Source organism: Patagioenas fasciata, chromosome 4 (genome assembly GCF_037038585.1).
Source record: "Patagioenas fasciata isolate bPatFas1 chromosome 4, bPatFas1.hap1, whole genome shotgun sequence".
In the NCBI taxonomy this organism is placed as follows: Eukaryota; Metazoa; Chordata; class Aves; order Columbiformes; family Columbidae; genus Patagioenas; species Patagioenas fasciata.
This window is the reverse complement of record NC_092523.1, coordinates 14,049,063-14,075,796: the sequence shown is the minus strand read 5'-3', so window position 1 is coordinate 14,075,796 and position 26,734 is coordinate 14,049,063. Positions and strand designations below refer to the sequence as shown.

Here is a 26,734-nt window from a genome sequence, read left to right as displayed (position 1 = left end):
AAACTAGAAGATGGTGGATTTAGACTAGAGATAAAGAAGAAATTTTTACACTGAGGGTGGTGAAACACTGGCCCAGGTTGCCCAGAGAGGTGCTTAATGCCCCATCCCTGTAGACATTCAAGGCCAGGCTGGACAGCGCTCTGAGCAACCTGATCTAGTTGAAGATGTCCCTGCTTGTTGCAGAGGTTTTGGACTAGATGACTTTTAAAGGTCACTTCCAACCCAAACCATTCTATGGGAATGATGTTCAGCTTTATTATTCAGCAGCTATTGAACATCAGACAGTAAATTAACTGCACTTAACCAAACATAATGCTGTATTACTGAGCTGGTACTGACTATCCATCCCAGTCACCCGAGTTTCTTTCTTCCTCCTGTCAGCTCTAAAATCACAGCTCTGCAAGCAGGAATACGTTTGTGAAAAATCAGAGCTTGCAGGCAGACCTGACTTCAGTGTGACATAGAAGGTGATATCAGAAGAAGCTGGATCAAATATTGATTATAAACTAAATTAGAAACTAATTATAAAGTAATATCACCCAGCCATTCTTGAAGCCTTTTATCACACCAAATAGAAGACTTAAATACTGCTTGATATTGTACTATTTGACATAATATTGTTGCAGTATTAAACTACTTTGGTTATGATTAATCCACTCCTTTGGGTCTGAACATTTGCTGCTGATTCCACCTGAAACATGCAAACTACAAAAAACAATGCCAATGCTGTAAATGCACTATTATTAGTCCATTGCTTGAAAGCACTGACTTCTAAATTCCATGTTTAGTTCAGACTAATTGCTAACTAGTGTTGTCTCAGTCCTAAATATTACAAATAAATGGAAAAATCTGAAAATGTACTTGATAACCTGCAACCTCAAAGACATTTCTCATGCAAGTATTGTGGGTTTTTTAAAGCCCAGCAGGGAAAACAAAGAATGACAGTATTTTTATCATTGTGTTTCTTCTGAAATAGGTAACAGCTACTTCCTCACATACAATACAGCTCAAAACAGCCATGAAACACAAAAGAAGTAGATATAGTTTGCTTTTGAAGATTTTCACAGCAAGGTTAATGATTACTCTCAGGTGCTCTAAGACTCAAACTTCTCGCGGTGGCCTCTCAGCTCACTACCTCCTGTCTATGAGTTGTTCTTCTCTGTCATGCCTGTTTTACAGTATTACAAAACACATCCCACTGCTGCTTTCATAAACATTAACGGGCAAACATTTTACAGCCATCCTGTAGCAAGACAGAACCCACGACACGATATGAAGTCCCTGCCTTGAAGTGGCTGTCCAACTTCAGATGGGTAATTGAGTAAGATGATAAAAGCATTCAAATTAATGCAAAATTTAGAAGAATAAGATTCTAAACGAGGAACAAGGTAATGAGTTGCAACAGCCAAACGCTGTTTCTGTAATCAACATAAAGTTTATTGCTTATACTTCCGTGTCCTAATGATAATGTGTGAACTAATGATTTTTCTTAACAATAGTTTAGCTTCCTCATTGGGAAAAACCCAAAGCAATTGGCTATTTGTAACTACAGTGCAGCCATACAATTAGAACAACAACAGGTATGCCAGATGGTGCATATAAAACTGAAATAATGAGGCTCAGAGAAGCTAACTTTACAATATTAAAGGAAGATTCTAACATAAATATAAGGAAATATTCACATGAAACAAGTATTCAGTACTTTTTGTAATATAAGGCCTTAGCCCATACTCCATCATGTTTTCAAGTAACAGTACAAAAAAAAATCTATATTTTGGCAGTCAGGGCATTAGGTATTTAAGCCAAAAGCTTAAATGCCTCCATTAAAGGATTAAAGCATTCTTGGACCAGAATTACTAAATTATTATAGAGTGCTAGAACACACCCACTTGATGCATTCTTGCCTAAGAACCTGCTCCCACTTTCAAAGACTGGCTGCTGGACTAGAGGAATGTTTGCTTTTATCACCTGCAACCAATCCTTACAATATGTTGCTTTCACATAAAAGAGAAATTTTTTCTGAATGAACATATTGACCCAGTATTTTTCATTCCTTGGGATACAAGTATAAAAAGCACAGGAAAGAGGTGTAAAATCAGATTTTTGTCCAATTTGTACTAGAATTGATATTGTAATCATCTGTGAAACTATTTTTTATCTACTAATTTTGACTACCCATGACACCTGTTTGTTCTGCATAGTTCTTATAGCTGTGCACCACCTATGTCTAACACAGCTATCATTGTAAGATACAAAAGTAATATCACCCATATTTTACAAGTGGGAAAGAGAAGGGGAGGAAGGGTAAAGAACAGAAACAAGACATCATGGAACATCTGTTGGCAGAGAAGGAAAAAGCCTCCAAAATCCCATATTGGCATTGGCTCCACTCATTCCTTAATGATTAACTTTAGACCGGTGCTGCGAGCCTTTTAAGAGATACCCACCAGAATCAAGGCTCCCTTTCAATAAGTTTTGTACAAATAAACTCAGCCTCTACCCAAGAAGTCTTTGGATCTAAGAACCAATTTCTGGGTTTTCAGTAGCGTTGGGAGAGGTCCAAGAACTACGCCTTGCTCAACTGAAGTATGAAGCACCTTACATGTTCCGAAAGCCATACTAAGAAAACCACAGGATCTAGGGGAATCTTGCATTCATACATATGTCAAGCCTCAGAACCACTAGAAGGAAAAAAGGTGACACATGAAATCAGTTCTGTAACTAAGGTGCAAAAATTACAACAAAGCCAAAACTATTAACCTTGAAATATAACATCTTGACAAATGCAAGAAAAAGTAGAGAGATGCATCATGCCATTAAACCTCATGCCTTTGTTATCTGGTTCTTACTCACATTGATAGAAGCCTCTCATTCTTCAATTAGTAAAGACCAAGGTTTTGACCTCGGTACAGAAAAAAATTGTGCACTTACCTTATTCAAATTTTCACCTTTCACAGAGTCTTCATAAATGAAAATTTTGTCCTGTACACATTTCTTCAGAATATCTACCTTATTTCTATTCCTGGATCCTGATTTTTTCATTTTTGAATGTGGCTGTAAGAATATGAGCATGAAATGCTTTGTTTGTGAGAGATATATGAGGATGCTAGCATTAAGATCACTACTTGCTATTATTGGCAGATCTACTAATTAATGAAACACTTGGCAAGATGACTTTCACTGAGAAAATATTTCTGAAATGAAAGTGCTGCCTATTGATTCAGAAGATTCCTTTCAGACATTCAGACAAAGCTGGAAATTTCATTTTTAATTTATTTCAAGCAGAAATATATATTCATCCTTTCCATGAAAACTGCTGGCACATAGATTTGATTTTAAAGCAGCTTTAGCAACAATAATAAGAAGATTTTAACTGATACGTTGTCTCCTCAGCATGGTTAAAAATGAATGAAGAATATTAATTTAAGAACTACATTGTTTTCAAGACACAGTGTATGAATCACAAATGAACCATGATAGTATTAAGGGGCACCGTTCCATGTAATCAAATTATTCTTGACCTTTATATTTCTTTACAAGAATATCAACTAAGTATAATGTACTCTTGGGGAAATGATAACATCTGTTCAACTATAAGGCTTTACAAAGTCATTTCCCTTCTTTAGTACTTTAGAAATTACTAAGGCTTTGAACTAGGCTAATTCCTATTACAATTAACCCAAATTAGTTTACGCATTTAGAAAACACGACTGAACAAAAACAAAGCAAGGTGAAGTCCTCCTTTTTATTATAGTATCAGATACAATTCATACAGGAAACACATTTTTTCTTCCTATTTAAGAACTGAAAATTTATGTGTCTATGGGTTTTACATTCTACTGAAGGAATTAAACAACCCTCACCCCTTCCTACACAGACAAGACCATGTGGGACATTGCCATGAAAAACTCCCTAAATCTTTCCTTCATTTAGTGCCAAATTTAGCAATATTTAGGGGCTGGCAGACAAATCTTGGGCTGTAAAGCACCTAACTTGTCCCTGACATTCAGAGCCAGGCTCAGCATTACTCCAATCTTTATCATTTCAGCTGACTCTTCTCAGAGGTGCAGCCCCCTTCTGGCCACCCATCTGCTTCTTTATATCTGTGCCTTCTTGGGAAAGCTGGAGGACATGCAAGCAGCAGAAATATGTAGGCATGTGTGAAGAAAGTATTTACCCAGCTGCTATCCAAACAATTATATTTAGGGTCCACCGATCCACACAGACAGAAGTGTGCATTGTTGTCACACCTATGGAGAAGCTATGGGCCCACACCTGCAGCTGAGGCCAACAACCTGTGGATACACTCATGAACCCCTCGCACATCCCTACACTTATCCCACATCAGTCCTACCTGTTTATTTGTCGTGGCTAAATTCTGATCAACTTTCAGCAGTTCTGCATCCCTTTGCTCCACCTCGAAAGTCTGAAGCAAGGTTCTCGCTCTTATCTTGGGCCAAGCCAGGCTACTGTCCACCTGGGAGAGGCAGCAGTGCAGCTCTTGCCTCATTCTAAGCAATTCCTCTTCTGAAAGTGAGAGGGGTACACTTAGAAGCTGCCTGTTTAAAAAAAAAAAAAAAAGCCAAAAGCTCAGTGATATAGTTATTTTTACATAAAAGAGACGTACACACAAATACTTTACATGACAATGATCCTCATTTTCTGTCTTATTCACATATCAGTTAATGATTCCACACATTGGACTGAGTTGCTCAGCATGTTCTAAATATCCTTGAGGATACTTTAAATTCTGCATATGGAACTTTCTGGACTGTAAAACTTCATTTTCAAGTAGAAACAGTTTTTTAATATTTAAAAACCAAACAAACAACAAACAAACCAAAAAACAAACACAATTTTAGCACTCTTTCTATGCACTGAATCCTTCCACTTCTTCAGACAATACAAACCTTGAACTTAGGGCTGAAATCAAAATGAAAGCTTCCCATAAAGCCTCCCTGTGCTGTTTCCCAGTCACAGCTTCTGAGAGGTGAATAAAATAAAATTAAAAAGTCTCTATTATAAACTCATACATGTTTTCCCTCCCCTCACAAAGGCACAACGATTCCAGCTGTTCTTTGTAAAAATGCTTTTAGCAGTCTGAACAACAGAGAATATATTTTATCAGTAATTTGAATTACTCAAAGTTCCCACTTTGTAGAAGGAATGTTCTCAACATGGAACTCTGGGGAACTGATCCTCAAGTCAAGCTGAAGTTGACTTAAAATAAAGCATGCTAAAGTCTAAATTAATTTTCCAGTCGTGACTAACCTTTGACTACATTCATCCTATCCTGTGACTGAAATATTTCTGTATGAGCATTTCATAAAAAATAGCATTAATTTTGTTTGGAGACTATCTCTATTTCCCCAAAAAATGTATCTGCATTTCAAGCATGAACAGTATATTTTTTTAAAAAGTTGCTTTCTTTCAGAAATACATTATAGTGTATGTTCCATTAGGACTGATGCTTTTATTCAGTATATTACAAGCCTATACCACCTCATCATTTCACTAAAATATTCTCGAGTTTAGCAATCCTTATTTCTGTTTACTGATTCAGCAAAGTACAGCTAAATCCTAAATTAAAACATTTTTAATGTATAAAGTTTTTATCTTAAAAACATTACTTACTTTAAGGCAATATTAATCCAAGCAAGCATCTACAGTATACTTAACTATTTCTCACATTGTCTTAGACTTTTAGAAGATAATCCATACTATATATCAATATTATACTCATATATAAAAGAAATACAGCAAATTACAGTTTTGTCATGTCTATGTTTATAAAAGACCTTAAGCATTAATGATCTTCATAAATATTTTGGACTAACGGTCTCTCTGATAAGCAACAAAAATGAAAAGTTATCATTCAAAATAATTCTTTGTGAAAACTAGATAGCAGATGAGAACAGAAATATGAGAGCTGGTATCTGTCATCAAAATATCAAAACTGACAAGCAGTGAACTGAACATAAAGAGAGTGACAGACTTTAAGGGGCTTTTGATAGGACAGTCGAGCAAATGCTGCGTTTTTGTACACATTTTCCAGTATTTTACTGGAAAAAAAAAAAAAACAACAAACCAAACAACTTACCATTTCTGTAAATAAAGATAGCATCTAACAAATATAACAGGTGACACTGCAGAGTGGAATACAATTATGGAATCATAAGTTAGGAAATATATGCTCAGTCATACAATTTACGTCCCTGCTCCTGCAGGTCTGCTCTCAACAATGTAAATAAGAGATAATACGACAAAATAGAATACATTGAAAGAGCTTACAGAATAGTGATTAAAATGCAAAATAAAATACAAAGCTCTTGAAATTAGAACCAAAACAAGACATAAATGGATTTTTTTTCTTTAAGCAAATGTAATGGGCAAAGTTTTTTTATTTACATTCTGTTATATGGGGTTTACATTGTGCAGCAGGGAAACTTACAAATACGCTGTCTGGAAAAAACTGCCCATGCAAATCTGTTTTGCTTTAAAGAAGTAGTATGAAGGAAAAACCTTTACTAATGCTTTTTTTCCCCCTTTTTAATTTTTTTTTCTCTCTGTTCGATCTATCATGTTCAGGACGTTTGTTCCAGGGGTAGACAGCCTCATACAGGTTTGCCTGTTTCAGCTGCTTCCCCTCAAGCTGCAACTTTGACAGCAGACTACTTTTTCATGTTCCCATATCTCTAACAATGTCTGTTATTAAATAGACATTGCATACTGTAAATATTCAGGTAATAAAACAACTAAACATAAATGTACTTGAAAGCTAAGAAGAAACACAGTGCAAATCTTTCAGAGACCTTGCTGTCCAGCCAACGAGGCACCACGCACTATGGCTCTTAGCTGCAGCTGTGGTCTCCTCCTGCACAAGATCTCCCAATGGTGGCAAAGCCACCACCCACCTTCCCACCTCCCCAGGGTCACGTTGTAGCGATGGCCATAAGGTGCATCCGAGGCCAGTAAACCTCTCTGCAACATCACTTGTGAGGCCTCTCTGGCTCGCGGCTCAGTACCGAGGGCACTTGGTCAGCAGACCAGATCCACCAAGTCTGGTGCATGGAGCCCATGAGCTGGAGAGGTCAACTACTATGCTGTGTATTTATGGAATATGTGGAAATTCTGTGGCAGAACTTAAAAGAAAGATGATGAGTGGCTGGAAGAAATATATTGAAATTGGATGTGGGGTTAATTGGGCCTAACATACTAAATGGCATTTCTAAAGTGCTGGACCTCTGAGAAGAGACTGAGGATAGTAATGAAAGATGTGCAAGTGAAACCTGACACAGAGTGAATGGAAGTATAAAAATACCATTCATTTCTGGTTTCAAAACCACTGTTTCCTGGGATTTCCACTGCAGGACTAGGAGTGCCAGCTCAGCCACCGGCACTGCAGGGGCTGAACTTGCAAAAAACACAACAAACAACAAACCAATACACACACACAAACAAAAAACAAACAAATAAAACAAACCAACCCCTCCCCCCTGCCTTGATCATTCGGAATCATACCAAACTCCTAGTTCACCTCTATTTGCAATAATAACGAAAAAGGTGCAGAGAGATACTTGCATGAATAGTGATTGTTCCCAGCTCCTTAATTTTTTTTGTTCTGAAATGCTCATTTCCAGTTCTTCACTTAGCTTCTGCCTGGTGAGCTGGAGCAGCTCCTCAGCAGCCGTGCTCTTGTCATGCTCTTCCCTTTCAAGCTGTTCATGTTTAACAACCATTTCTTTTTTATGCTCCTCCACAGCTTCCAGCAGGAACATCTTTGGCACACTGAGCTTTACCAGTTCTTGCACAAATACTCCATACTGAACACGTTTAAGCTCTTCAACAGTTTTCTCTGTCAGACTGAAAAGAAGCTCTTTCAGCTCTTCACTGGTCTCATTGTCAAGCTTTTCAGTAAGTTCTTCAAATTCAATGGTGTGATCATTCAGGAAATTTTTCCAGTGGCTCAGGTAGTGAGCAACCTCCTTAGTAGTTCTGAAGGGGTCTCCAAGTGACAGCTGCTCCTTCCAACGCTCTTTCTGCTGATTCATTTGCCAAAAGGAGGAACAAGGTTAAGAGGAGCATCTCAAATTCTAGTTCTTTAAATATGTATTACACAGCAATGCAAAATTTCATACTTTTGTTTTTCAGTGTTCTCAAAACTGCTTTTCAGTGTCCAAAGACTTACCTAACCCTGGCTTTGTGTGCATCTAGCACGCCTGTGATAATTCAGATTATTGTTAGATAGAAGGGCTAACACAGGTCTGTGATAATTTGGATTGTTGCTAGGTAGAAGGACTAGCACCTATACAATTGCATAATCTGTGGTTTGACATAAACCAAACTGGCTGAAAAGTAATGATCTGACACCATTCCAGAAGCGAATCTGTATCAAATACTAAAGATGACAAAAAAAGAAAGAAAAAAGAAAAGAGAAAGGAAAAGGCTGTGATTTTTATCTTATTTTCCCCATCTTACAGCATGTATCCATTTCACCGGAAAGGTAAACCAAAGCTACCTATACTGCGAATAAATACAACAAATTAAGTCTCCATTGTTAAATCTGCTGTCTCTCCTTGCACTGATATCTGTTAAATAGCAGAGAACACTGAAATACATATCCCACAAAAGGTAAAATTAACCTCACCTAACTTGGGTTATCTAACGAAATATCACCTAATCCAAGACTGTTTTTTCTACATCCTTCAGGCAGAGTAAGGTAGGGACCTCTGGATAACAACTCTCTTCTGTTTATCTCAGATCACCTGCAAGTCATTTTCCATTATGAGATGATTTGGAGCTCTTCAAGTTAGCCTTGATTTTTTACATGTCTGAGGTTAGGTGACATGAGTTCTACCACAAGCAGCCACAGGTTTAAATAGTTTTGATTTGCAGTTGAATTTTAACTGTGCTGTAGAAGTCATTCAAGTCACACACAGCCATGGAACTCAGAAAAGGATGACTGTCGCAGATTTGTGCCATCTCCCTCATAATCTCCAGAACCTCTGTTGGCTTTTGCCTGTCTGCACATTAGAGGCTTGTCATAACCCCCTTGGACAGGTTAGACTAAAGAGAGGGGCTTCACGAGTTTCTCCAATTACGGCACTTTCTTGCAGATTTTTCTAAAAGAACAGCTATTAATTACCGTGTAATTAATACAGCACATGGTGCTACACAGCTAAAAACAACAGACACTTATCTTCATGTGTGCTCCTGGAAATGCTACCCGCTGTCCTAAGAACCGTATTTTTCAACTGATTCCATTTTTAATTCCTGATAAGCCCTGTGAAAATAAATATACTGAAAATAAATTACCTTTTGTAGCATTTCCCGCCTTCGCTTGGTAATGAGTTTCTGGCGAAGCTTTTGCTTTTCTTGTTTTAAATCATGATCAAACTTCTGTTTTACAGAATTAATTTCAGCCTCAGCTTGATCCAGCAGCACTCCCAAGTGACTTTCAGGTAGATGACCTGCTCTGTAATAACAGTGTTTGAAGCCTGTTATCCCAAATTCTTAAGAGCAAATGGATATTTAAGGCACTTAGTATCACAAAAAGGCTCAACAAAGTAGGAACGCAGAATGATCTTTGTTTCTTTAGCAGTGATACCTGAGGGGATCAAACGAGCAAGTGGATAACAGAAAGAATCTCAGAGGTGAGTGCAGAATTGAGGCAGTTTGTGAATGTAGAGTCAAAGTGTCTCAAGAACGAATGGGAAGAAGGAAGGGAAGCCAAATGCAAAACCAGTTACATATCAGTTAGGAATGTGATATTCAAATGAGACATTTTAAACCTTATATATTATTCATAATATTTACATTTTTCATTTAATGCCTGTGGAATGCAATTCTAGACGTCTTTTATAACTCCCTCTCATTAGAAACAATTTTCTCTTTAAAGGATGTAATCTAATCAAGTAAAAACAATTAAAACTTATTTTAAAGATACAAGGCAATCATAACACATGAAAAGATTTAGATTCAGATTTCCTATTACATTTACATAATCAGAAAAATTATAAAGATTTCAAATTAATAGCGAAATACAATAATCTAACAGAGTAAATTCTCAGTCTTAAGCACACAGTGCTTTCCAATGGAAGTTTAAGACTATGATCTACCTCCAGTTGCTATAGCATTTAATTTCAAAGGGTAAGCAAGATCCCAGCCATGCCTGCAACAGTCAGAAAATCCTCGTTGTCCACAAACTGAAACTGAATTTCAGAAATACTTACAAAAGAATTTCCCCAAATCTTTCTCACACAAAAGAATAGAAGAACATCTAAATTTGGACGAGGCTGTTGGACATTTCTGAGTTATAATTTCTCATATGAAGAGAGAAGACTTCCAAAATGTGGGGTTGAAAAGGTGAACATGGAACTTTGAGCAGAAAACACCAATTCCTGACCTGAACCTGGATGTTGTCCAAACGCTTTCTGGTCTATTTTTCAAATCCCCATTATTCAGAGACATGAACATCACACACAAAGAGTGGATTCAGGTGAATGCAGTCCCTGTTTCAACACGATACCTGCCCCAATTCATAAACTAGAGTAGCAGCTAAACATTGTGAGCCCTTCTCCAGAAAGGAGAAAGTGTCATTCTGGTTTATAAGTATTTGTTGATACTATAACAGCTTAGTTCCAAATAAAATCACCAAACTAAAAGCTAAAAGAAATAAAACAGAAGATTAATGTATTAGCTTGATTGCTGCCACCACACTGTAACAACGGTGGCCAGACTCCACAATTCACATCAATCCACCTACTGCTCAAGCATCCAAAAGTATCTGAGCAAGCCACAAAACATCATCACCTATGTAATGAATGTGCTGGATAGAAACTCAGATCTGCTTTATCACACAGTTATGTCAACCAGAGACAGCCTCCTTTTGCAGAGCTTTTCCAATGTCTATCTGCTGTGTTTCTTTCATTTTCTGCAAAGGGGATTAAAATAACTCTCAGTACCTTGACAGCAATCCACCAAGCAACATTCATGGATCTTTTGCACAAGTCCTTTTTGCCTTGAAAGCAATCAATGTTAAATTTAATTGTATGTTAAAAACAAACAAACAAATAAACAAAACCAAAACACCCCAAAACCAAACCAAACAAAAACCCACAAAAGTCTAACACCTAATTTTGTACCTATATTTAGTAAATCTAAGACTTACCCCCCTTTGTTGATTAAACCTAAGGCAAAAGATTAGTAAACATCAGGTAGATTTATTACAGTGGGGAAGTGAGGCAAGATAATAACCAAGATATTATTTTTAACACCTTTACCCTGTATTGTACTGAGGAAATAAACCCAGGCTTGCCACATCCAATTAAAATCCCTGTCCAGAGCAGTGAAAAGGGGATGTAATAGAAAAAGATAGATGTGCTGGAACCACTCAGCAAATGAAAGATATAGGAAAAGTCATGCAACATAGAATAATGGGAAGATGATATATACCTACCTATTCTTAGGATGGAAAGAAAAAAAAATTAGTCTACACTATTTCCATTTCAGTTGTTGATTTATTTAGAAATGCAATATGTCCACAGCTCAAAGTGAAGATGATGCACTATTGTAAAACCTATTTATTTATTTGGAACCAGGCAAAATGCCTACCACCACAAAAGTCTACGGGAGTTTATGTGGGAACTTACATTAAACAGTATTATAGTAATTCCTAGAAGGCGCAATTTCTGGTTTCACAGAAATACAGTATTAAAACAATTACAGTACTAGAATCAGAAGATGTCCTCTTCCCAAAGGACTCTGAACTGAAACACCTAATAGAAGAAGAGGAGAAAGATTATGCGACAGTATAGACTGTAGGATAAACTGCTTGGTCACAGCATACCAGACATCTAATCACTGAAGAAACGTACAGGCACATGTTTAATGTCTTTGAACAAGGAGAATTTTAATGAAGTAGAATACTGCAGTAACAACAAGGATGTTTAGGGGGAGATCCTCCCAAATGCAGTGAGTGCCATGGAAGGAACAGATGAAGAGTGTGGTCAACAGTAGCAGTATCATAGGTCAATCCAAGGCAGACCTTGACTTCTCTGAACTGAACGAAAGCCAACAGAATTACGAGAAAAAGTGAAGTGAGGGCACTAGAAGCAAAAAGTAGTAGTTTGTATTTGATGTTATGGAGAACTATGTAAGTGATGCTGGACCCTAGCAAAGGAAGACTGTTTTATGAAAGCTAAGGAAGGATTTTTATTTCACCTGAAGTTCTACTTTTTTATGTATTGCCTGCAAGAGTTGCTAGTCAACATCCTCTCCAGTTACATTATTTATAAACTTCATCAACTGTCTTTAGAAAATAGTAACGCATTTCGGCTTGAGACTGTATATCCAGCTCCTCAAACACATTCAGTCACATCTGAATCAAAACCATTCTTTCCTGTTAAATCCAGATATTCACATGTAAAGAACCCAGACAAAGGGTCTTAACTGGTACATATTACAATGGACTTTTCACATGATTGAAGACTATTTGCATGAATAATGGATATATAAAGACATGGAGACCCTCATATGAATCTGGTTCCCACTGAAGTCAGAATTACAAACAGGTACTATACACATTCCCAGCAATTAATCTCTGTGCTGTACAAAGTGGACACAGCAACAAAGCCTCATCTTCATGTCTGCTAGAATAGTAAGTAATAAATCCATTAGTTGCAACAAACTTTCTCAGAATTAACTTAAAATATAACACGTTTATGAACTTTTCCTGAAAAACACTGGAACCCAGATTAAAAAGATGTTTGAGGACTATTCTATTGCTATTGAGATAATATAGTCAAATAGCTGTGACAAACAAAATTGAACTATTTACCTTCCCATCTTCCTAATGAGACTTGATATCTGGGTTGCTGCTGCATTTATAAGAGCAGAGGCTTGAGAATCCCTGAAATGTATCTTACTTATTAGATACTTTCTGTAAGTAAATCTTCTATTCAGATGATACTTCTTGCTAGCTTGCAAAAAATCCATTAGCTCTTCAATGTCTCCCTGTGGGAAAGAACATGAACAAATATATTTAATTAGATGTAATGTTAATTGCAGCTAACACCTGTGAGTTTCAGACGAGATTTGTTCACTAACAAGCCAAAGTTAAAAAGCTCTTACAAATGAAAAACAATAAGCTTATATTAACTCTAATTATCAAGTCTCATTGTAACTGTTATTCCAACAAAAAAATAGATAACATGTTGAGCTTTTGGCCTGAATACCACAACCTTGTGCGTACTCTCCTGAATGCACCTCCTGAGACCGTGAGTTAACAGGTCATTTGATCAGATACCCACAATTAAATACACATGCAACCCTACCAGTGTTAGCAGAACTGTTCTCACAGTTATCCACAGGCTAAAAGGTCTTCTTGAACTGGGACCTGAAGACAGCATGTCTTTACTAACAGCAGCAAGTGGCATCAAGTCCTTCTTTCTTTTTTTTTTTTTTTTTCTTTTCCACTATGTACTGTATGATTAAATAAACAATGAGTAATATTTTCAAAGGTGTCTAAATTGACTTCAAAGCCAAGTCTTCCACGTGTGTCCAGTACAGCCTGGGGAAAGCCAAGGCCATTGCACACAGGCTGGCTTAGAAGCTCTGGTTTCCAACAGTGGGGAATAGTTTAGGTACCTACAAAGGGGTCTGGCCAGAGACCAGAGGTAGGCAGAGAGAGGTCTATAGCAGATATTCTGCTAGCATCAGATACCTACGACAAGGTCTGATACTCAGATGACCCATGTCTGAGCAGCCAAAACATTGCCAAAACTTCTTTCACTTGCTCTATCTTCTGCTTACTGCTCAACTATCTTTTGCACAAGTGCTTGCTGCATTTATATCTGACAGTCATCAATGTGTGGCTTTTCTGTACTGAGATCTGACAGAGTATCTAGTTTTAGGAGTGGGCCTCACATGTTATGACTTCTGCTTTTCACATGCTCCTCTTTAACCTCCAGGCCCTCAACCTCTTGGACCACAACAATCATATTCTTCTTCACGAAGCAGACAGAAGAACAATTCCCAGAATTTTTGGAATCTAGAACACTAATTTTCAACACAAATGGAGTCAAAAAAACCCAAACCAAACCAAAAAAACCCAAAACCCTGAGGAAACAACTCAAGCTATTCTGTTGCAAGAGGCTTAAAATGTAACTGAAAAAAACCCTGAAGTCCTGAACATATTCTTCAATCGCATCACTGACTGCATACACTAGAGATACTCCACTGCTCAATGCATAAAACCATAGCACTTTAGACATACCGCAATTTCAATAATCAACATATTTATACTGAGAGGTTCACTACATCTTCTGAAGTACAGAAAAGCACTTGATGCCTTGGAGGTTTTGAAAATGCACATATAGACAGGCCTCCCAATGTACTTATCATTCATTACACAGCATCTGATCTCTTTCAGAAAATGACATTCATAAAATAGATTTAGGTACCTAACTGATCTCTTAGTTGCTTAAGTCCCTTTATTTATGCTGAAATTACTTTTTTAAATGGTGCTCTGGCATTTCTGTACCACGCTGTAGCATCTGGCTTGTATTAGACAGAAATAGTGTTGCCAGCAGAACAAGGGCAGTGATCGTCCCCCTGTACTTATCACTGGTGAGAATGCACCTCAAATCCTGTGTTCAGTTTTGGGCCCCTCACTACAAGAAAGACATTGAGGTGCTGGAGCGTGTTCAGAGAAGGGCAACAAAGCTGGTGAAGGGTCTGGAGCACAAAATGTATGAGGAGAGGCTGAGGGAACTGGGGTTGTTTAGCATGGAGAAAAGGAGGCTGAGGGGAGACCTGAAAGGAGGCTGTAGTGAGGTGGGGCTTGATCTCTTTTCCCAAGTAACAAGTGATAGGGAGAGAGGAAATGGCCTCAAGTTGTGCCAGGGGAGGTTCAGATCAGATATTACGAAAAAAATTCTTCACTTATAGGGTTGTCAGGCATTGGAACAGGCTGCCCAGGAAGTGGTTGAACCACCGTCCCTGGAGGTATTTAAAAGATGTGTAGATGTGGTGCTTAGGACCACGGTTTAGCGGTGGACTTGGCCATGTTAGGTTAATGGTTGGACTCGATGCTCTTAAAGGTCTTTCCAACATAAGTGATCCTATGCTAAGGGCCCCATTAACACCAGTAAGAGTAGGCCTTGAACCAGAAGTCTGCTACACAAGCACAAATCTGCTTTCAGACCATCCTGCGGGGAAGGGATTAGGGGCAGAGCTGCACCAACAGAGATTACAGGAGAGCCCCAAGATGTGCAGATACATCAAAATATTCACTGTAAAACTGGGGATTTATATTGCAGAATTTCCTTTGCATGGTGTAGATATGTTTTCAAATTTCTCTCTTCTGCATGAAACAGGTTAGCTACTAGTCTTATTTTCCCTGAGTAGTAAAGACAAGCTTTAGGTACTTGGGTGCTTTGGAAATATTACTCATGAAAACAAAAGTCAGCACTAAGAATATAATGTTGTGGCAAATACATCTAATTCGCTGTTGTAGAAAAAGGCTATGCGTACGCATCAATATACCATTGTTTAGAAGTCTAGATGTGCATAATGATGGCATTATACTTTTAAAAATTATTCCTAAGAAAATTAGTTATAAAAGTGTTAACATTTATCCTCAGATATATTTACTGAAATATTTCTCAAAAGTTACAGTGGGCTTATATTCCGTCATTAGGTTAGGAATGGAGTTATCATCCTATTACCTGTATTTTAGAGTAATCTTCCACTAATGTTTTAGCTGCTTCCAACTTCAGTTCTCCCTTGAAAGTAGCATGTGTTATCTGTGTAAAAAATATACTATGGAGCTCCTTCCTTTGGATGACAGCCAGCTGCCTATAAGCCTTTGCAAAGTATTCCTCTTGCTTAACCAGAAGGAACCTCTTCAGATGGTCCTGCTCCAGTCTGTGAAGTCTATCGAGCAGACTTCTGTATTCTATAGCAGGCTGCACAGAAGAGAGAAATAAATAAATCAGAAGTGATTTTCAGTATTCAACATACTTGAAAGTATCAGAGCTACTAGCTCACATATATATTTTATGCATACTCTGATTACTGTCATTTCAGGTTTGAATGAGGCTAATACTAAATCACTGTACACTTTCCGTGGTTTTTGTCTGATTGGAATGACAGGGGTTGTACAGCTGTCAATCTCTAATCCAGATAACACTTCCAAGGCATAATGAAGTCTTTTTAGAATTCAGAAGCATTAATTAAAATAAATTACAGAAAACAGCATGAAATTCAACACAAAGGTTATATGTGAAATTAATTTCTTAGGTTTCACCAATCCTGAAATCCTATTAAAATTAAACAGACTCATATAAGTCAGAACAATGAAATAACAATAAGCACACATTTTATAAACAATAGAGATTAGAAATAATATTCTACTACAAATCTCTGAAAGTTCATACTACTGGTGACCTACTTTATTGGTTTCTACGAATTGATCCAAGAGCATCGTTTCAGAGTTACAAAGGAGTAGAATTAAATTGCAATTAATTCAAAAGCTTCTTTGCAAGAAATACATTCTCATAGCTCTCCAGGAAGACACATTCATAGTTTTAATCTCAGGTGGCATAAACTCGTCATAAAATCAAAACATACACATCCCAAAGAGCAAAGAACGCCTCTCATGTCAGCAGAGCTACCTAACAGTAGTTATGTTGGTCTTGTTCTAAATTTCATACTATTTATCTGGGGAGAACTGACCTCTGTACTGAGGCCCCCCACACCTCACTCCTCTTTCCCAAGAGACTCACTGCAAGACAGCAAATAATAAATCAAAAACACAGGGAATATACATTCTGTGTTTTGTTTGAGAAAGGGAGGAGGTTATTGCTCCAGCTGTTTTCCACTGTCATCTCTTGGACCTCAGTACAGCTGCTGCCGGGAGCATATGTGGGCCATCCTTAGTTCTCCGGTGCCTCTTTTTGGATCAGGTTCCATGGCAAGTACAAAAATAAGCCCTTTCGCAGACAGGAAAGCAAGCAGCAAGAGATCAATATAGGATAAATGGATCTAGACAGGTATTGGATTGGCCTTAATTGCTTGTTTGATTCCTATCACGCAGGATTTCCAATATAAACCAGACTGAAACAATACCAATGTATTTTGTGTAACCACCACTCTGCTGAGAGCATATTCAGCGTGAGTTCAGCTACTGAGTTTCAGCCAGGCCCCTCTCTCTGCAAAGGCAGGATTTATCTGAGCAAGGTCTAAGTGTTTGACATCTAGTCTAGGCTTGTTCTATAACCAATAGAAGGAAAACAACTTCTCCAGGGTACAATTCACCTCATCTTTAAAACAATGCCTGCATGTGTCCCTTCCTTGCTGTCTCCTTTGACTTTCTAGCATCTAGTTCAGGATGTTCATATCTTACAGGTATTTGAAAGCTCCCTAGAGTCACAATTGAAAATGCACCTGGAAACATCCAAGTAATCCAACTGGCTCGCTAGCCTTGTGTTGTCAACTTTCTCCATGCAACAGCCTGATCAACCAAAGTTCTTCCTGAGAGCCTCAACATACTGTAGTACCTTTGATGGGTCATGCTCAGCAAAAAACTTCTTTTGTCAAAACTGCGATCATGAGTTGTCATAAAAGTCCCTAACAATTGTAGGTATATGACATGCAAATATATATATATATTAAAAAAAAAAAAAAACAGAGCAACAGAAGGTCAAAACTTGATGTCTACAAAGAGAGCATACACAGCAAAGAATATACTGGTCTAAGGGATTACACTCCTGACATAACTTATTATTTCCTTGTCATCAAATTGAAACAGACAGCTGGAAACTCAGGAGCATCACATTCAATACCCACATATCCACTTGTGCTACAGAAGCAGAGCCCCACTGGTAAGTAATGAACTCCACTATTTATTCCCAGCAAGTCATCCTCTTAATGTGAGTTATAATTAGACAACCATGAAACATTAATTTCTATATTTTAGCATTTCAAGCTTTTAGAGTTGAAATATACAAAATCTAACAAAATCCTCTTCAAAAACATGAAGTAAAAAAGAAAGAAAAAGGGGGGAAGGGGGAATGGAAATAATTTTTACTGTAAACATTTTATATGTTTGAAAAAAGACATGGAAAAGTGGAGTATAATTTTGTACATGAGATGTTGGACTGGTGACCAGGGCTCTAATTCCAGCTAGAGACTGCTGGAGAAATCCTGGGTAATGACACCCATTTGGACAATGATCTTTGAAAGAAAGTGACACACACAAGCACTAAGCTTTTATTTAAAGGAAGACTCTAAACTTGTAAAGAATCATTCTCTGTCTTAAATTATTTATCTTGCTATTATCCAGAGGCTATTTTCAAGCAAAGTCCACTCCCTGCTCTGCCTAAAATATAGATTGTTCTGCTTGTCTTCACTCAGTTTGGAGGAAATCAGCCTTTGGTTGCACTTATACTCTCACTTTCTTTAAAATAAGAATATTAATACTGGAGGCTTTTTACCTAGATTGTAAGTTTTATGATGCAGAGAGTTTGCTCTGCTCTGGATGTGCAAAATACCTTATACAGTGTCTGACTGCAGTAAAATACAGTAAATAAAAATACATCATGTTGCAGGGATTTAAGTGACTTAAAAAGAAAATCAGGGCAATGACAGCCTTTTGTTTTCAGGTGTCACAGATTCTCTTGAGATAAATTCACTTTTTGGTGAAATAAAACACAGTTTCTTAATACCATCTACTCTAATTATGACATCTGAATTTTTAACATATTTAAATTGTACAGTTTTTCTCTTAGAATCATAGAATAGTTTGGGTTGGAAGGGACATTCAAAGCTCATCTAGTCCAAACCCTCTGCCATGAGCAGGGAACACCTGCAACCAGATTAGGTTGCTCAGAGCCCTGTCCAGCCTGGCCTGAGATATTTCCAGGGATGGGGCATCCAACACCTCTCTGGGCAACACAAAACAGTGTTTCACCTCCCTCATCATAAAAAAACATTTGTCTTGTATCTATTCTCTTTTAGTTCTAAACCATTACCTCTTGTCCTATTGTAACATGCCCTACTAAGAAATTTGTATTCATCTTTCTTACAGGCCCCTTTTAAGTACTGAAAGGATGCAATAAGGTCTCCCCAGAGCCTTCTTTTCTCCAGGCTGAAAAACCCCAACTCCTTCAGCCTTTCCTCATAGGACAGGTGTTCCATCCCTTTCATTTTTATGGCCTCCTCTGGACCCTCTCCAACAGGTACATGTCAAGGACTCCAGAGCTCTTTACTCTTCTGACAGGACAACTCTGCTATTCTAGTCTAAAAGAGACACCATCTACATAAAACCACCTATCATGCAAAAATCTTGATTTTGTATCAGATTTACCTTTTCATTCATTTTCTTAATTAATTCTTCAGCCTCTTCATTTGCATTTCTCGCTTTTTGCTGTTGAGTCTCCATTTTCTTCCTAGTTTCCAGATTACATTCAGCTGTTAAAGCCACCATCTTCCTTCTGTATTCCTCTTGAATCTCTTTCTCCATTGCAAGAAATTGTTTTTTGAAAATCAAACTCATCCTCTTCTCCACATGAGGAAAGAGGCTGTGACTTAAGACCATGTTCTTCAGCATCATAGCAATCACTTCTTTACATATCTGCATTCGATATGCCTCCAGTTCAGCATCCGCACGGGTCAGGCTGGCAACCTCCAAGCTGCAGAAAGGCAATCAAGACTGTTTGAAAACACAGATTACAAGAAAATTCTATCAGAAAACAAGGTTATCTAGATTCATTCCATATTGGGTAACTGAATGGCAGTCAAAGAAGTGCACAGATATCACAGCATATAAGTTTACTGACCATGATAGTAATCCTTCATTAAATAGCTGGGTGAGCCAACTTTTACTACAGCAGCTTTTATGAAGTAAGGAAAGTAAGGAAAAGCTTTCCTTCACAACTCAAAAAATTCTGTCAGTTTAAAAACAAAAAAAAACCTCCACAAAAAAACCCACACAAAACCAAACCAAAACACACACACAAAAACACCACCACAAAAAACCCCAAACAAACAAAACCAAGCCAAAACAAACAAGAAAGCCAAATGACCACAAACACAACCTCTGTGAGAATAATCAGATGAAGTGAGTATATGAATAGACTAGAAATTTCACTGACTTTGTAAAATAGTTCCCAACTCACTGACCCATCTTCACTAACACATCACTGTTTTGTGCTGGTGTATTCCCTCCTCTGCAGGGAAGAGGGGAGAGTGTTTTGATTGTGTGCTGATACAAATAAATTTTAAAAGCTGATATGTTTTTCATCAACATTAATAGAGGTCTAGAAGAAAGATTAAAACCAGAGGGAAATACAAGATTTTTTATAAAACGTAATAAATGTCATGTTGCATATGAATACATTCTCATTTCTTTTTAGAGTTATTAAATTGGAATTATAATTATTCTAATTTTATATAGTACATAACTACTGTACATTCTACAGCTTTGCAAATTCTGCACTCAATTCAAGATCAGAGATATAAGTGGGTTTTGCCCTTGCATGTCAATTTACATGAACAAACATATTCTTCTCTGTATAGACTAAGTATACAGAATTTGTGTCCTACAAAATAGCCCTTTAAGAGCTTAAATCCATTATTTTTTCAATTAAGATAAACTACTGGTTTGATTCGTTCCACAGTCAATGTATTTCAAATCCATAACAAAGGTCTTGTCAAGATTTGCAAAATAGAATGATACTACATTCAGAATGGTACATATCAAAGCATGCAAACCTATAAATATTTCAATTTTTTGTCAAACAAACTTTCCTCTGTAAGCAAATAAATTTTAATTAAAAGTAAATCAGTGATATATTATCACCTCCCTTCTGTTAAACACAAGAGATGTATTTTTCTCATTTAGAAATCAATGGGATGGAATTGTTTTCTCACCATGACTCCAATATTTGAAGTATTTAAGAGACATGAGCTTAAGCTATGATAATTGATCACAAAGAACCAGAGAGATTTTTCTGCTGCAGCAGTGATGCCCATGCTTGTCTTGGTGATCTGCTCCAGGACTGGCTGGTTGCAGCTGCAAAAACCTCCCCCACAGGAGCAGGAATCACTGCCGTAAGGGCCCAGATCCCTGTGACTGAAATTTTCTTCACAGTAATTTGAAAATCCTGTAAGAGCTAATATTTTCTATAGTGTCCCCAAGACAACACAACAATCCAGCTTCTCTGTGCTGTGTGCAGGTGGACATTGCAGGATAGCACAGCCTTCTTGAGTGGTGTTCAGCTGCATCCACGGTCAAGTCTGCCAGAGTGCTGATCTGCTCCCTCTGCTTGGGAAGAGTTCTTCTTGCTCCAGGACCACGGGACAGACACAGAGGACAGGTGACAGCAGGACCGAGGGAACAGGATGCTGAAGCAACACAGCAAGCACTTCTAATGGGCAGCGCAGATATGGTTTTTCTCTTAAGTCTTTCTGTTTACAGAAGTCCTGGGAGTTTTGCTGACATAGCCAGCTAGTACTAAGCTGTTGACATATGACAACTAACTTCAAAATGAAGTGTTTCAGTTTTGTGCAAATGGACTTCAATAAAAGAAGAATCTAGAAAACAGGAGCTTTATGCTATAGCATTTCCCTACTGACTGTCAGGCAGTGGCAGGAGGCTTCCCTTTGTAGCTTCACCAATTCAGTATTAGCCTGTAAAATCCAAGCCATTGGATTTATTTTTCTGTTTTAATTCCTGCTTCAAGCCCAATAGCTCTGATTTCATCGAAGCGTAACTGTCTTTTGTGAGAAACATCTCATCTTGGTTTTCAAGCATCCCGTAATAGAGAACTAAACAACACTTTAATTAATTGCTCCACTTGACAATTCCCTTAAGACCTAAAAATGGTGACCTTATCTTCAGCTTGAATTTGATTAGTTTCAACTTCCATCTCTCTTTGCTGGAATAACAAATTCCTTAGTCATTATTTTTCTGTTCTTCATGTGTGCACCGATAGATAGTGGTCACAGCACCTACTAACCCTTTCTTACTGAGGTGTGAAAGACCAAATTCCTCATATCTCTCCCTGGAAAGCAACACTTCACAACTCTACTATGTTGATACATAGCTCATAACAGAACATTTATTTATTACCACAAACACAGGAGGTTTTTTCAGCATGCTTTGAAAAAAGATTAAGCCATTCCTCACCCTTCTCCTTACTTGTTACTCTTTCAGTATTCTTCAGCAGTGATCCCAAGAATAAAAGACAAAACAAAACACCATCACAGTATTTCCTATTGTTATCTTCCCCCAGTCTTCCACAGCATTTCTTCCTATTTACTGTAAGTCATTACAGACTAGACCTCATTTTATTTTGAGCAGAATTCCCATGCTCCTCACCCACAGAAAGAACAAGGGTACCCAGTTAACTCCACTCCTGATGATCGTGATGCTGAATGCAAGAGGAGCAATAAGTGTAGTTCACCTGAGGCTCACATGTCAGTGAGTGAGTGATAAGGCTGTTAAGATCTCAGGTGTATTTACTCTACAACTCTCACCCTCCGTTTTCCTGACAGCACATCTGTGAAGAAGGCAATGAAGTAGAAGAAGCGCATGAACTGTTCCATCAATCCTATGGTAACAGCATGGAGAAAAAGTAATTACAAGCCACAGATCTCTCAGGTCACATCCTGGAAGACAGCAGCCAGACCATTACCCTTTTTCAGCGGCGGCTGCAGAAAGGCTGTGTCTGTAAAAACTTGAAATCTACCTTCCACGTGATGTGCTCTGTTTCTGGTTTGCCTACTCCACACAGTAGCCAGTGGGAGTGAGACAAGCTCATCACATGCACCAGAAACCTTGATTCAAGCTCTTATTCCAAGTGAGAGGTTGAGGGCAGCTTTAACAAGCTGCATCAACAGTCTTAGATGCCAACAGTCAGTACAAAACAGGAATTCTGTACATAAAATAAACCAAATGCTTTCAGACACAAGTCTTATCAGAAGAACCTTGCTTACCACCATCCAGATTAAATGTGCAATGTTTTGTGACACGTAGGGAAAAAGAAATCCTAACCTGACACTCTGTGCCTTCTCAAACTGAGGCAGATTTAACAAGTTGCTTTAAATGCTTTGCACTCTGCTTGTTACAGCAATTCATGTTTAAAAGGCCTCACATCTCCTCCTGAGCATATTCAACATAATAGAAACAAGAAAGCCAAAGAAGTACAGGTAGCAGATGGCAACCTAGTGATGAAAAAGATCAAAGCTTCTGTTGGACAAAGCATGCAGAGAAAGGATGAAGACAGTATAGAAGGTAGGTGGTACAAAAGTGTGAAGCGAGGAAGGGGAAAAGACACATGAAAAATGAAACTGTAAACAGCAAATGTATAGATTTTTCACTCACTTGAAGAGGAAGAGGATTTAAAGATCTGTCAGAGGGAACTGGGAGAGAAGAATCCCAGACACCAAACACAGAGAAGCAGAGAGTCTGAGCATCTCATATCCTCCACAGACCTAATAAAAGAATACAGGAAAGCAGACAGGGTCAGGAAAGAAACAATCAGATTTATTTTAAAGAAAAAAACACAACACATCACACCACAAACAAAAGTAAAGCTATCATTAACTACAAAAGAATCATGTCTTTAAGTCTTATTATTCCAATCAGGGGCCAACAGAGGGAATTTTTGAACAGGAGAATTAAAACCTGCTGAATTCAACAGTCATAAAATCAACTAATGGCTTTCTGACACATTTTTAAAACTAATGCAGAGTTTGCAAAGATAAAAAAACTACTGTGACACAATTTTCTGAAGTCTAAAGGGGAGACAAACATCAAGCAAACTCCCCTCTGGTGACATTTTCCAACCAAAACAGAAAACCCCATCATTTTCAGAAGACTCATCTCATCTTGAAATGGTAGCCAGTTAGAAGCATATGTATTAGAACAGCATCCAGAGGAGACTGGCGCCCTGCGACAGCAGTTTCTGCAAAAGCATCCTTTTGTGACACACAACACTCCTGAAAATCTTGTAATTTAGAGTCATTTGTGGATAGTTTGTCTCTGCTGTCCCCAACACCATGCTGCAGCCGTGACTTGGAGCACCACAGCACAGCAGCTGCACCAGCTCCTGCTGGGGAGAAAAACACAGCTGGGGAAGGACAGACAGAAACACACTTGCCCCCAGCCCAGGGCACCCACTGCCACCACCAGAGCCAGAGCAGCACGTCTCCTGAACCCACAGGCACAGCGCCAATGGGACAGGTGCAGTGAGGAAGAGAAAAGAACTGTTATGATCTGTGTTGCCTTGTCACGCTTCAGAGAAGTGAAGACGGAGAGAGCATCAGACAGGGAGAATCATACAGCCAAGACGTGAAGCAGCATGTGCCAGTGCTGGCTTTGGTTACAGTAAGCAGAGAAAGCCATCAAAGGTCTTCAGCTGCAGTTGTTTTTTGTTTCCTAAATCATCTGTTTATTGAGAGGTTAGTAAAACAATATCAGTACACTGGGCTGTGTTTTGTTTCCTTCACTGTTTTGGTTTTGCTTGTTTGTTTGTTAATTTTTTGCTTTAATTGCTGTGTCCATGTGGACACTGTGTGCGGTGCTGTAGCTTCTTCAGTTTCTCCCTCCCTTTCTCCCTCCTCTGCTTCCCACACTCTCCTGCTGGGTCCCATCACAACAGAGACTGCAAACACTTCAGGGCAGGGATTTATACAGGTTGCAGCGTGATGAGGTGCAAATCTTTGCAGGAGACCAAAACTGCACTGAAGTAGAAGCAGAAGTAATGGTACGAGGTCAGAACGGCCACCAACAGCCACTGGCTGCTCAAATTCTTCAGCCGTCCCATGCCGGAGCAGGTTGCATTGCTTCTCCTGGTCTCTGCCTGCTGCCAGGCTGGGCACAGCCCGCCTGTGTTAGACGGGGTCTGAAGATGCTCTGTGCTACACCAGTAGCTGTACTGGCCTGCAGCCAGCTCTGAACTGGGGGAGTTCATCCATCAGTCCTGTGACACTGATGCATCTAAGCGTAAAGTGAGTACAGCTGAATCATGAGCCGACCCGGAATACAGGACATGCCGTTAACAGATAAAATTGCTAAGAAAGGTATGTGACGATTACCTAAGGATGCTTTCACATGGATGAGTCACGGGTTAAGTTCTGCTTTCCAGAAAAAGTCAGAATGCTGACAAAACCAGAAATGAAAAAGATGATAAATTGAGCTGAGAGACCAGTAGCTCTTCAGAAAAAAAAATTATTCATGAAAACCTGCCAGAAGTACATGCACTAGACTTGGCAGCAGTTTCACTATCAAATTCCTTTAACTCTCCACAACAATATAAAGAAATCAAAGGTATTTCAATTCATAAATTAAACTGTTTAAAAAACATTTGAAAAATCTTGCATTTAAGAGACTGAAAATCTCTGCTTTGATTGCAGAAAGTATGAAAACTGATAAATCAGTGATCTTCAGCAAAACAATTTTAAAAATACAGCTAGCTACAATACAGCTGTTGCAACATAGCTCAGGAAATGCTATTTCACTCAAAATCTACTATGGAAAAAAAGCATTAAAAAGACTCTAGTCCTGCTTCCAGTGAAGTTATCATGCATTTTACTGCTGATTTTAAAAGCACCAACTTCAGCCTGGATACTATCAAAAGCATAAATAAATATTATGGCTATATGCATTATGCATTAATGCCTGAGAAGCGTCCAACTTTTCTGTCATCTACTCAGATTCTTCTGATCTACTCAGACAGGGTGAGTATTCAGATGACAGAAACAGTAGGAGATACCAGCCTTCTTTCAAAATTACATGGAGTAAAGCATCACTAACAGTACTGCTCTCAAAAGCAGACTGTTTTTTTGGATGAGATAAATTGTTCTGGGTGCAGAGCAGAAATGACCCATATAATTCTGAACACAATTTCTTCATGGTTAGCCAACATCAAAGAAAACTGACATTTTTTAGATGAAAAGGGATATGTATTCATTAATTTCAAATGAATCGTTTTCTTCAGTTCCCCTGCCTTATTGACTCCTAGCACCTATTAAGCATTTGAGTTTCTCTGATGGAAAAAAATGTATAGTTTACACATCTGTCAAGCTCATAACAGCAATCACAACATAGAACTACAAATGCATGGTTTGGGGTTCGTTCCATGTCTATTCACTGTATCACAGTATCACAGTATCACAGTATGTTTGGGATTGGAAGGGACCTCAAAAGATCATCTAGTCCAATCCCCCTGCTGGAGCAGGAACGCCTAGGTGAGGTCGCACAGGAATGTGTCCAGGCAGGTTTTGAATGTCTCCAGGGAAGGAGACTCCACAACCTCCCTGGGCAGCCTGTTCCAGTGCTCTGTTACCCTCACTGAGAAGAAGTTCTTTCTCAAATTTAAGTGGAACCTCTTGTGTTCCAGCTTGATCCCATTGCCCCTTGTCCTATCGTTTGCCACTGAGAAGAGCCTGACTCCGTCCTCGTGGTACTCACCCTTTATATATTTATAAACATTAATAAGGTCACCCCTCAGTCTCCTCCAAACTAAAGAGCCCCAGCTCCCTCAGCCTTTCTTCATAAGGGAGGTGCTCCACTCCCTTAATCATCTTTGTTGCCCTACACTGGACCCTCTCCAGCAGTTCCCTGTCCTTCTTGAACTGAGGGGCCCAGAACTGGACACAATATTCCAGATGGGGTCTCACCATGGCGGAGTAGAGGGGAAGGAGGACCTCTCTCGATCTACTGACC

General features: G+C 38.5%; 1 protein-coding gene across 6 annotated transcripts in view; it reads right to left on the bottom strand.

Moving 5' to 3' along the window:
• Window positions 1–26,734, bottom strand: part of EVC2 (EvC ciliary complex subunit 2) — a 74,621-nt gene that overhangs the window by 18,151 nt on the left and 29,736 nt on the right. For 5 of the 6 annotated variants that reach the window (XM_065836521.2, XM_065836520.2, XM_065836522.2 and 2 more), the window contains 7 exons: window positions 19,370–19,694; window positions 15,729–15,968; window positions 12,839–13,014; window positions 9,316–9,475; window positions 7,578–8,042; window positions 4,355–4,555; window positions 2,932–3,054 (listed from right to left, as the gene is read on the bottom strand). In XM_065836521.2, the coding sequence (XP_065692593.1) occupies window positions 2,932–3,054; window positions 4,355–4,555; window positions 7,578–8,042; window positions 9,316–9,475; window positions 12,839–13,014; window positions 15,729–15,968; window positions 19,370–19,694 (1,690 nt within the window). The remainder of the gene's footprint in view (window positions 1–2,931; window positions 3,055–4,354; window positions 4,556–7,577; window positions 8,043–9,315; window positions 9,476–12,838; window positions 13,015–15,728; window positions 15,969–19,369; window positions 19,695–26,734) is intronic. The other variant, XM_065836519.2, reaches the window with a different exon arrangement.